We start from the raw sequence: 12,399 nt of genomic DNA, 5'->3' as shown, positions 1-12,399 counted from the left end.
TAAAGAGCTGCGTCCTGCTGCAGGAGGAGGAAATACAGCAGAAAATAGACTGAAAACATAAAATACAGCAGCAAAATACACAAAAAATAGAAAATATAGCATAAAAATACAGTAAAAACATAAAATATAGCAGCAAAATACACTGAAAACATAAAATACAGCAGAAAAATAGGCTGAAAACATAAAATATAGCAGCAAAATAGACTGAAAATAGAAAATACAGCAGAAAAATACACAAAAAATAGAAAATATAGCATAAAAATACAGTAAAAACATAAAATATCGCAGAAAAATACACTGAAAACATAAAATACAGCAGAAAATAGACTAAAAACATAAAATACAGCAGCAAAATAGACTGAAAATAGAAAATATAGCAGAAAAACACACTAAAATGTAAAAGACAGCAGAAAATATAATATAAATAGAAAATGTAGCAGGAAAATACCCCAAAAACATAAAATATACCAAAAAAGGCACTGAAAATGAAAAATATTCCAGTAAAATACAGCAAAAACATAAAGTACAGCAGAAAACACACACACACACATATATATGTATGATTGGGGGGGGGGGGGGGGGGGGGGGTGCAGAAGTTTGTTGTCCTCCAAAGACAGGGCTGGATCCAGATTAACTTTAGAGGGGGGGCACCGAAAATTTGTAATAAAAAATGAAAGCTGCTCTGGCTTTTCCAAAGTATTTTCATGTTTTTGTCTCTTTAACCCAGTAGGAAAGCTGTAAATGAGCTTTTGATTTTGGACTGTTAACATTAAATTCTGATGGACTTGTTTCCTTGTTTCTGTGAATTCCAGCATCATCAGCTGCAGCATCTGTCTGTTATGTAAAACTGTTAGCTCAACCACAGAATGCTGAGAGCAATTAAGAGACAAATATTGAACAAGAACAGCTCTGTATACAACCCTGTTAGTTTCCACTTCTTAGAATGTTTACTGACAATTATCACACCTAAAATAAGAAATAATATTCTGTACTTTTAGCAGCTAGTTCTCAGCTGTAAACCATAAACATCACAGGGTTCTGTATGCTAATCAGTCTGAATCAAAATGAGTTCTACCCAATACACAGTGAACAACAACAATCTGTACCTTTATCTGTGCTAAAATAATCTGAAATGTTCTGTGCAGTAATTTTAAATACAATAAAATACATTAAGCAGCACTCTGTACATTTAACAGTAAACCTGAGAACAATAATAAACAGGAACAATACTCCATATTCTTCAGTCATTTAATAGTTCACAGCTCAGCAAACATCATAGTGTTCTGCATAGAAATGACTAAAAGCTGCTCTCAGTAATCTTCCACAGTGAGCAGATGTTCTGTGTTGCAGGTCCATGGTCCAGACGTGGACATAGAACAGGCCGGGGGGGTCTGGTACCGTGGACTTCCTAGAGCTCCTCCTCTTTCTGCATTCTTCATATGGGATGGAAATAAAGTAACGCTGGTTTAGCACGTCCATCAAAGGCCTGTAGGTGTGAAGCAGGAAGACCTCCACAGTGAGGATGTGAGTCTCCTCCTCCTCCTTCAGGACCATCTCTGTGTCCAGGGTGTTATTAACGCCATGAGACTTCTCAAACTTCACCGGGTTCTCCAGCCACGCGTAGATCCTCCTCATCATGGGTCCATGTCCAGAGCAGTGATGACATCGTACTGCTTAAAGCCATCTTCACCAACTTCAAATCCACAGCTGTCATTTTACTTCAGGACTCGGTTATTAAATGTCAAAACAATCCATGTGAGTCTAAAAACTGAACAGCTTTACAAACTCTAAGATTAAACTCTACAAGGATCCAAAAGAAGTTGGACTTCTACATGAGAGCTTTAGTTATTCTTCATCTACTTCCTGAAAAGTTTGGTCAGTAAAAAAGAAAAACTCATATTTTCAGCTGAACTAAAGACAGACTTTGTGATTTTTCTGCTCACATGTTGTGTTGTTCTAAACTTACTCTTTCAACCCCCTGAAAACCAGCGTTTGTCCTGTTTTTGTGTCGCTCCTAAACAGCCGGTTGTAATGTTTTTTGATCAACACACCATACTATGATGTTTTTACAGTGAAGGTTCTACTATGGAACCAATTTGACATGTTCAGGTGTTCTTTGTGTGAAAACTCAGAGATTTCAGGGATCAGAAGGTGGTTTTCAACTTTCTCTGTTAACTTTCTGCTTCAACTTTAAACTAAATGTCCTTCACTAAGCCAGCCCTCTGGACTTCCAGTAAGCTGTGTTCCTATTGGCTGTCCAGGACAATCCAGACAAAATTCAGGATGATTTAAAAAAACAAAAACAAAACTGCTCTATAGTGTTTTTCAGGGCCTACTTTACATTATTTCATCATATGGCATGTTTTTACAACATGTTGAAAAAATGGCATTTTTTTTCGACATACTATACTATGACGTCATAATTGAGTGAAAAGTCACGCCCATGTAACTCTCTCTCTCTCGTGCGAAACACGTACCCCGCGCGAGCAGAAAAAAGTCTCCACAGGCGCAAAAAACACTCTGCGTAGCAATGGCTCCGCACGCACGGAGACATTGCACGTGTTTCGCACGAGAGAGAGAGTTACATGCGCATTACTTTTGACCCAATTATGACGTCATAGTATACTATGGCGTTTTTTTGGACAAAATTCATGATAATTTCTTTCAAAGAAAACTGCTCTATAGCTTTTTTCACAGCCTACTTTGAAAAAAAATGTTTTATTATTATCCTTTTCCGGCTTTATTAGACAGTGGCAGTGAAGATAGACAAGAAACGGAGGGAAGGAAGAGTGTGTGGAAGACATGCAGCAAACAGCCACGAGCAGGAATCAAACCTAGGCCACTGCAACGGAGACTAGCTCTTGTACATGGGTCACCTGCTTAACCTGTTGAGCTATACAGGCGCCTTTCATGGCCTGCTTTACATTATTTCATCATATGGCATGTTTTTAAGACATGTTGAAAAAATCGCATTTTTTTTCGACATACTATTCTATGGCGTTGTTTTTGGACAAAATTCATAATGATTTTGTTTTTTAAGGAAAACTGCTCTATAGTGTTTTTCACGGCCTTCTTTACATTCTTTCATCATATGGCATGTTTTTACCACATGTTGAAAAAATCACATTTTTTTCAACATACTATACTATGGCGTTTTTTTTTTGGACAAAATTCATGATGATTTATTTTTCAAAGAAAACTGCTCTATAGCATTTTTCACGGCCTTCTTCACATTATTTCATCATATGGCATGTTTTTATGACATGTTGAAAAAATGTCATTTTTTTGACATCGTATACTATGGCGATTTTTTGGACAAAATTCATGATGATTTATTTCAAAGAAAACTGCTCTATAGTGTTTTTCACGGCCTTCTTCACATTATTTCATCATATGGCATGTTTTTACAACATGTTGAAAACACGTCTTAAAACATGTCTTAGAACATTTGAAAAGACACCAGTTTGACTTTAGAAGATCAAATTAAACAGAAGAGACGATAAAACGATGAAAAAGAGCAAAAACAGATAAAGGACTCGGGAGGTGTGGAGGTGTGGAGGCTTTGGAACGTCTTGGAACTGAGGGTTCAACCCTCCAGCACAAAGGCTGAAGTCCAACCTCCTGAGAAAAATAGTCGAGTCAAGACTCGAGTTAAAACAAACTGGAAAAACGACAAAAAATCGATGATAAATGCGCAAAAAAAAGAAGTATTAGTATCTGAGTGAGTAGCTCAGGAGGTAAGAAGAGAGACTACCAAGTGGAAGGTACCAGGTTCAAGACCCACCACTGGTGTTTTTCCTTCTTTGCCGTTTGTCTCAGTTTTTCAGAAAATTTAAGAAGAGCCTTGTCTTGAACCAGCAACATTCAGCTCCATAGACAAACCCTGAACTCACTGAGCTACAGATCAGACAAAAGAAATAAACTCATCATCCCTTTGACATCGTAGTTTCTGTTCCTAATAAAGTGACCACATGGGTAGAGTCAGAGCGGAGAGTAGGCGGGGAGGTGGGTGGCACCCTCCCCCCCCTCTACCCCATCACCTCCCCCCACTGCCCCCCTCTACTCCCCCACCGCCCACCACACCTTCCCACGCCTGACCAGTTTTCGAAAATCCGAGTCTTGACTGGTTTTCCCGAGTTTCTGGAGTTTCCACCAGGTCAGAGGAACATGTTGTCATGAAGAGGTGTTGAAGTCGGCGAGGATGGAGTGACTTTTTACAGCGACTAGAAGGAAGACGACTGGAAGAGCAGGAGCCTCATTTATAAAACATTGTGTAGGATCCATACTAAAGTTTGCGTACACCGACAATCCGAAATGGGCGTATGCCCTTCGCCCCGATTTATAAAACTGTGCGTAAGCACAGCTGCATGCAATTTCCCCTTTATAATCACACACCAGCTGGAAGATTGCACAGGTGGATCCACCTCACATTCCGCCCACATTTTACCATGAATGGTCAATGCAAAGTAACTCATGAATGTATCTGTATATAAATAAGCTGCTGATCCACGGCATTTCACGCAGCGCCCCCTGCAGTCTTTTCCCCACACTGAGCGTGGTTGTGGTGTGAAGCCTGTGTGCCTGTACAGGGCTGATTAATGGTTGGACGCTCATCCCATTCGGCCGCATATGGATAAATAAACAAAGTAATTTACTTTTTCTTGCCTTTTTACTGTGATAGTTGCAGTGAAGAGTGACAGGAAATGGGGAGAAGAGAAGGGGGAAGACATGCATGAAAGTACCGCGGGCAGGAATCGAACCCGGCCCGCTGCGTCGGAGACCAGGCCTGTAAATGGGTCTTCTGCTTTCCCCGATGAGCTGTACGGGCGCCAGGTGATCAGTAAACAAAACTATTTAATAAAGATCACCGCACCGGCCCAGATGTGGACCGGCCCTTCGGTTAAATGACCCAATGAAATAACGTTCAATCCGCTCCTGTTGATATATGAACATAGTTCTGCAAATACAGTCGTAGGCCGAATGACGCACTATATGAACATCTACAACAATGAGGGTTTATGATTATCAGGCTCTACAAGTCTAATATGTGATAACAATAAAGGTTTGAGATCAATCTGGTTTCAGTTCACCACTTCACCCTCCATCACTGCCGTTCCCTCTGTCTCCAAAATGTGCTTAAACAAGCATCAAAGCTGGTGCACCGGTGCGTACATTCTCACGCCAAGTTTGTTTTCAGAAATCACAACGAACACAGCGTACGCCACTTTCTACGCAAAGGTTGTGATTTACGCCACTTTCTATCCTGTTTTGTGCATAAGCAAGCTTTATAAATGAGGCCCCAGGTCTTTAAGCAGCATCCCTAAAATCCATGGAGCTCCAGAGAAATGAAGGAAGGTCAACTTTTATCAGCCTCCATCCACATGTTCAACTTGAGATCTTTACTTTGACATTTTTAGCACCACAAACCTTTAGTATCACACTTTACTATCATTTATTAGGACTTTAATGGAATCCAGCAGCAGATTTAGTTTTTGTTCACAAACTTTATTCTTGTCGTCGTGGGACTGCAGGATTTAAAACTGTTCCTTCTATTTGACCTCATGTTATTAGTTTTAGTGCAGAAAGTTATTTTAATTGTCCATTAGTCTGTTAAAAACCAAATAATAAATTAAATTAGTCAAGAGGTTTAAATTTCTTACTTTGTCATATTTTAAATGACAAAAATATAAAAATATAAAAATAAATCGTCTTGAGACAGTTTGACCTGTAATTAGTGTTCTATAAATAAAATGAATTTAAACTGTATGTATCCTGTAATGTTGGAGGAATTCAGTCATATATGATGGAAAACACATTTTCTTTGTCCATTAATCTGTTGATTGTTTTCTCCACTAATTCATTTCTTGTTTTGGTTTATAAAATGTCAAACCCAAATATATTCAGTTTACTGTCATAAAAACCAAAAAGATTTACATTCATGATGCAGGAATCAGACAGTTTTTCACTTTTTCTCTCAGTTTAGTCACAAAGATAGGCTATACTGCCAAAAGTATTTGCTCACCTGCCTTGACTCACATATCTATTTTGTTTTTCTGGCTTCCATCCTTCTGAGTCACATCTTTTATTTCTCTCTCCTTTTTCATATTGTTCTGATTCCTCAGAGCTACAAGACTTTAGATTGGAAAACGAACCACAGTGAAGAAAAAGAAACAGAGGCTAAAAACGTCTGTAAGATCAACTCAGATTGAAGGTCTATAAAAATGAATTTCTGATCATTTCATGTGATCTATCAGACTGACAGGGTCCTTTAAAATTCACGACGTCACGCGAAGTCAAAGTTGAGCACAGAGATCTAAAAATGTGAGATGCTTCACTCCTCGGTGGAAAATATTTTTATAAAATCACATCACTGCCGATAGAGCTTTTAAAATTCTGCCGTTGTTTAAACTCTGAGCTCATTTTAAAAAGAGCTAACATAAGTTTAGTTCATCTACAGTTTGTCTGCATGAAAAAAACAACAACTCCGAAACATTAATTATGATAATTAGGTTATTCTGATTTCTCAAATTTTAAGACAAATGAAGTTTCAAATACTATTATTTTCTCTGTTAGCTCCTCGTTAGCTTGGCCACATTATCTGTAAAGTCTTCATTGAATTATTTCTGTCGCAAAAAAAATAAAAAAAAGCTAGGACTACATCACGCATGCGCACACCGCTGTAGTGATACGTCTTACTTATAGACGATCTTTGTTGAGGGTAAAATGGCTGAAGAGGCTTTGGCTGCTCTGGTAGGAATTAAGCTACAAACATGTTTATTTTCACTCACCGTGTGTCTGAGTTTACGCCGAGAGCCGCTTCAAAGGCTACAATTAACCCGAGACACAAAGGAAGCGGAAAAATAAACGATTTAATGAAGCGGCTCCACGGTTAGCAAACAGTGTTAATGCTAAGGCTAGCTGAGAGGAAAACACGTGTAGAACCGGAAACAGTTTAAGGCACAAATCAGCTGTTTGTGTCTTTAAACCGAGTCTCAGGAGTTCAGAGAAGATCAGAGGCGGATGAACCGTCAGTTTAGAGAATCTAATATCTCTGGGTGTAGCTGTTAGCCGCTGTTAGCTCCTTTAGCTCAGTGCTGCGGATGGATTCAGTCACATGTTGAATTTCTTCTGTTCACACGCTGACAGACACAAATCTGCTAAAAAATAGATCCAGAGTCTCAGAAACGTTTGATTTAGTTTCTCAAATTAAAAATAGATCCTGAAAAGACAGATTTCCTCAGTAAATGTGTTTCTGACTGGAAGAGCTGAAGCTTTCTGGTGTCAGAATAAATAAACAGGAAAAAACGAAATAAACAAACAGAGGAAACCTGAAATAAACAAGAAAGAAGATTTCCATCACTGACCTGAGTGATTATCAGACATCGGGTTCCTCGGCCCTCCTGATTTATTTCAGTAAAATATCAAAGTAAAAATGCAGATTTCTGAGATTAAACGTGAGATTTGTGAGAGAGAAAACTAAAATTTAGAGATAAAGTGAAATTTCTGATATTTCAAAAACAATCGTGACAAAATAGTCAGAAAAATAAAAATGTAGATTTTAGAGAAAGTAAAAACCGAGATAAAAAAATAGGGAAATAAAACGTTCAGATGTCGACTTCAAGTCAAAATTATGAGAGAAACAATTTTAGAAAAAATGAAAACACTCATTTTAAGACAACTCTGCCAAAAAAAACCCAAAATGACATTTTATATGTGTGTGTAATGAAAGAAAACAGATTTATGGTTGTATTTATATTAGTGTGTAAATGGTTGTATTTATATAACGCTTTTATCCAAAGCGACACGATACGTCACATTCAGTGAGGGGTCTTACTCAGGGACACCTCGACATGAACACGACGGGCCGAGGATCAAACCAGAAACCTTCCAGTTACAAGACGGCCACTCGACCCACTGAGCCATGCCGCCCCATGTATAGTTGTGTAATGGTTGTTTATGTGTATATACTAGTGTGTATAGTTGTGTAATGGTTGTTTATGTGTATATACTAGTGTGTATAGTTGTGTAATGGTTGTTTATGTGTATATACTAGTGTGTATAGTTGTGTAATGGTTGTTTATGTGTATATACTAGTGTGTATAGTTGTGTAATGGTTGTTTATGTGTATATACTAGTGTGTATAGTTGTGTAATGGTGTGTGTTGTGTTGTCAGGGCGTTGAAGGAGCGGCGGCGGCTGCTAACGCTCTCTCTCTTCCTGCTGAAGCGTACGGAAATGATGTAAGTTTATTTTATTTCTGGTAGGGCTGCAACTAACGACGTGTCGACTAATCGACATATGGGACAACAGATGGAAATTAGCCTTGAGCTAAATCTGGCGTATTTACATTACTGGATGTTCATTAATATGCACTGTCCCATTCAAATAAAATCACGATACGTCATTCTGCATCGTGCATACATAATACATGCGCGATGTCCGTCCGTGTTCCACGCTCCGCTCATTCCTGTCGCATTGTGCGCTCACTTCAGCTTTTGATGACGTTTAGTTCTCAGACGATTCGTCGAGGCTTCGTTCGCTGCAGCCCTAATTTCTACACAACTACATTAATAATTCTAAGAATTAGAACACTAATAAAAACATGTCTGTAGTATTTATCAGTAAGTATTAATTTAGCACTGATCACTACCAGAATATGCAGATTATTGATCCGTATTTAAAGGTTTTATTCTGACTGTTGTGTTTTTGTTTCAGCCGCGGCTGGAGGCGATGTGGGCGATGAAGGCGTACAACCACGCTGAGGTTTACTTCAACGTGAGTCTACATACCCATTATCTGCAGTACTGATCACTTTCTATGTCAGTCAATCAATCAATCAATCAATCAATCAGCTGTTTGGTGTACAATAAGAGTTTTCTGTCATAAAGGAGGAAAGAAACAGAAAATCTATGAATTAAATCTTCACATTTAAATCAGAACTGACAGAGTCTTTATTAAAAATGACTCAAACTGATTATTGATTATCAGAATAATTGAATAATCTGATTGATGAATTATTTCAGCCCTGTTATAAATTCAGCTTCATTAAGTACCAATAATTTAAAGTTTAAACGTTAATTTCAGCTGAATGTCAATCATTAATCACATGTAAATCAGCTGCTTATAGTTTTACTTTCACTGAATGTTTATTTACTTTATTATTATTTAATAGAAATCTGCATCAGTTAAACTTAATTAAAATCTGACAAAAAATCTGAATGATCAGAAAGTCTGAATAAGTGATAATATTTTATTATTATTTTCATATGTATATTAACTATTTTTATTTTGACTGGTATTAATATCAGATCAAATGTCTAAAAAATGAAAAAAAGAACAATTATGATTTAAATAGTAAGTTACATTAAAATTAGATTTTGAGATTAAAAAAGTAAAAACTGCTAAATATTCTGGGAGAAAAGTTAAAAGTGAGATTTTATAGAAATAAAACAGAATCAGTACATTTAAAAATGTACAGTATGATTTTGAGATAAAGTCCAAACTTTTGAGAAAAAAAATTAAATTATGGGATCAAATGTGAAAATGTCAAGATGATTTTTGTACAAAATGTCAAAATTTAAAAAGTAAAGTTAGTTTTTTGATTCAAATTATGACAAAAAATGATCTGAATTTTGAGACTCAAAAGCAGCAGTTTGATCAGAACCTCTGTGAGGTTTTTATTATTTATAAATGAAGAGAAAAGTTTAAATTTAGAGATTTAAAAAAGCTTTTCTGTTTAAAACCAACATCATGGGACAAAATAGTCAGATTTCAAGATGAGTTTAAAATTGAGATATTATATAAATAAATAAATAAAAATTAATGTGAAAAAAGTTAATTATGTTTTTGAGATAAAGTCAAACTATGAGGGAAAAAATTAAATTATGGGATCAAATGTTAAAATCTGAAGATGAAATTTTTTGTAAAAATAAGTCAAATTTAGAAACCAAGACATAAAAATAATGAAAGCTGACTCAGTTTGTTTTTAACCAATATTTGACAAAAACAAACGAACTAGTGACAGTAGAGAGGGTTTCTTTATATTTCAGATTTTCTTTTCAGATCAATTGAGATTTTCTGTCAGATTTCACTGTAAACTAAAAATGTTGAAGCTTCTGAAGACGTTTCTAAAACTGCTGATTAATAATCTGGATTTGCTGTGTTCTGATTGGTTAAAACGTTTAAACTCGACCCGGTTCTGTTTCAGCTCATCTCCTCCGTCGACCCGAAGTTCCTGAAACTGACAAAACTCGACGACAAAATCTACTCGACCTTCAGAGAGTCTTTCGAAGATCTGGACGTGAAGGTTCTGACGCACGACCAACTGAAGTCCGACACAGCCAAAGAGGTTGGTTAGATCCAGATCTAGAACCAGAACCAGAACAAACCCCGGTTTACAGTCCATGTTTCTGAACATCTCCTGTCTGTTGTCAGAGGTGGCGTCCGTTCTGCAACCAGTTCGAAGGCCTGGTGGAGGACTTCAACTTCGGCACTCTGCTGCGTCTGGACTGTGAGAAAGACTACGTGGAGGACAACACCGTCTTCGGTGAGTTTCTTTTCTGTTGTTTCCACGTTTTTAGAGAGCAAGAACCAAAAATCATCAACAGTTTCTGTCTTCAGCCACCAGAATCCAGTTCTTCGCCATCGAGATCGCCAGAAACAGAGAAGGACTCAACAACACGGTGTACATGTCCAACCGATCCAAGAGCTCGTCTCCACAGAAACCAGCCAGGACCACTAAGAACTGCTGAGGAACCATCTGAGAACCAGTGAGGAACCATCCAGCATCACAAGAGTCTCCTGAGGGTTTAACTCTGTAGAAAACGTTTTGGAGCTTCCATCGGTGTTTGTGTCGGTTCTTCCCTGAAGCTCAGAACCTTGTTTGGACTCTTCATGCCGCCTTTGCTTCTTTTTTATTTACTGTAAAGTTTTATGGTGCCAATCGTCAGCGCTCGTTTGTTTTCTGACGTTGCATTTGTTCGTCTGTAATGAGGAAACTAATAAAAGACAAAAGTTTAAGACTGAACATTCGAGTTGTCCAACTGAAGCCGGAACTTTCTGGGAAGAATCTTTTGAGTTCATGGATACGACTTCCAGGAAGTCCTTTAAACTGAAGATCTTATTAAATAGTTAAATGTAGCTAAGAGGAAGTAATGTCGCTAAAACTAATATTTAATGGAGCGTAATGAATAAATGATTGGCTAAAACTAACAGCTAATGGAAGGAGTGTAGCTAAAATGTATAAATAGCTAGCTGTCAGTAATGGATAAATGGTTAGCTAAACCTAACAAATAGCTAACAGCGTAGAATTAACAAACTAAAACTATTAGCTAATGGAAGTTAATAGATATGTGGTCTGCTGAGAAAGTAACAAAAAGAAAAATAGCTAATGCAGAGTAACTAAGTGCTAGCTAACAAAATGTAATGGTTAGATGACAGTAATTAACATTTAATGGAGTGTAATGGATATATGATTAGTTAAAACTAACAGCTAATGGAAGGAGTGTAGCTAAAATGTATAAATAGCTCGCTGTAATGGATAAATGGTTAGCTAAAACCAATAAATAAATGGAGAAGAATGAATAGCTAAAACTAACAGCTAATGGAAGGAGTGTAGCTAAAACGTATAAATAGCTCGCTGTAATGGATAAATGGTTAACCATAAACCAATAAATGAAGTAACAGCGATAATACTAACAAATCGCGCACGGTGATTAGAAAAGAAATAGCTGGCTAAAATTATTAGCTAATGTAAAGTAATGGACAAGTGGTTAGTGGATACTATAATAAATAGCTAACAGAAAATAACAGCTACAACAACAACAAAAGCTAACAGAGTAGAGGATTAAGCGATTAAGCTAGAACTAATGGTTAGCTGAAACTAAAAGATAATTTAGCGCAACTGATACATAGCTAGCTTAAACTAGTAAAATAATGTAGCTAAAACATTGGCTAGCCTAGAACGTATAAAAAGCTTGCTGTAAGTAATGTAGACAGATAAAACCAATACACTGCTAATGGAGAAAAATGAATGATTACCTAAAACTAATTAACAGCTAATGGAAGGAATGTGGGTAAAAAATATGAATTACTTACAGCTTGACGTCAATAATGGATAAATGTTCAGCTAAAAACAATAAATGAAGTAACCGCTAAAACTAAAAACAGCCAACAGTAACAGAAAGCTAGCTAACGTATTAATGGTTAGCTGACAGTAATTAACAATAACTCTTCGTTATGTTAGCTAAAACTAACAGCTAATGAAACGGACGTATCTAAAACATAAATTACTTAAAGCTTGGCTAAAACCATTACCTAATGAGAAGTTATGGATAAGTGGTTAGCAGAAAATAACTGCTACAACAAACAATAGCTAATGGATTAAGTGTTAGCTAAAAAT

At 36.9% G+C, this 12,399-nt stretch overlaps 1 protein-coding gene across 1 annotated transcript; it reads left to right on the top strand.

Moving 5' to 3' along the window:
* Positions 1-6,670: 6,670 nt before the first annotated feature.
* On the top strand, positions 6,671-11,025 carry pbdc1 (polysaccharide biosynthesis domain containing 1). Its single transcript, XM_051938575.1, has 6 exons — positions 6,671-6,750; positions 8,174-8,239; positions 8,715-8,774; positions 10,207-10,347; positions 10,434-10,545; positions 10,620-11,025. Exons 1-6 carry the CDS (start codon positions 6,724-6,726, stop codon positions 10,748-10,750), a joined length of 537 nt encoding a protein of 178 aa, XP_051794535.1. The 5' UTR covers positions 6,671-6,723; the 3' UTR covers positions 10,751-11,025.
* The last annotated feature ends 1,374 nt before the right edge of the window (positions 11,026-12,399 follow it).

Source organism: Acanthochromis polyacanthus, chromosome 18, assembly GCF_021347895.1.
Source record: "Acanthochromis polyacanthus isolate Apoly-LR-REF ecotype Palm Island chromosome 18, KAUST_Apoly_ChrSc, whole genome shotgun sequence".
Taxonomy (NCBI): Eukaryota; Metazoa; Chordata; class Actinopteri; family Pomacentridae; genus Acanthochromis; species Acanthochromis polyacanthus.
The sequence above is the reverse complement of the archived record's forward strand: the minus strand, read 5'-3'. Positions and strand labels throughout refer to the sequence as shown.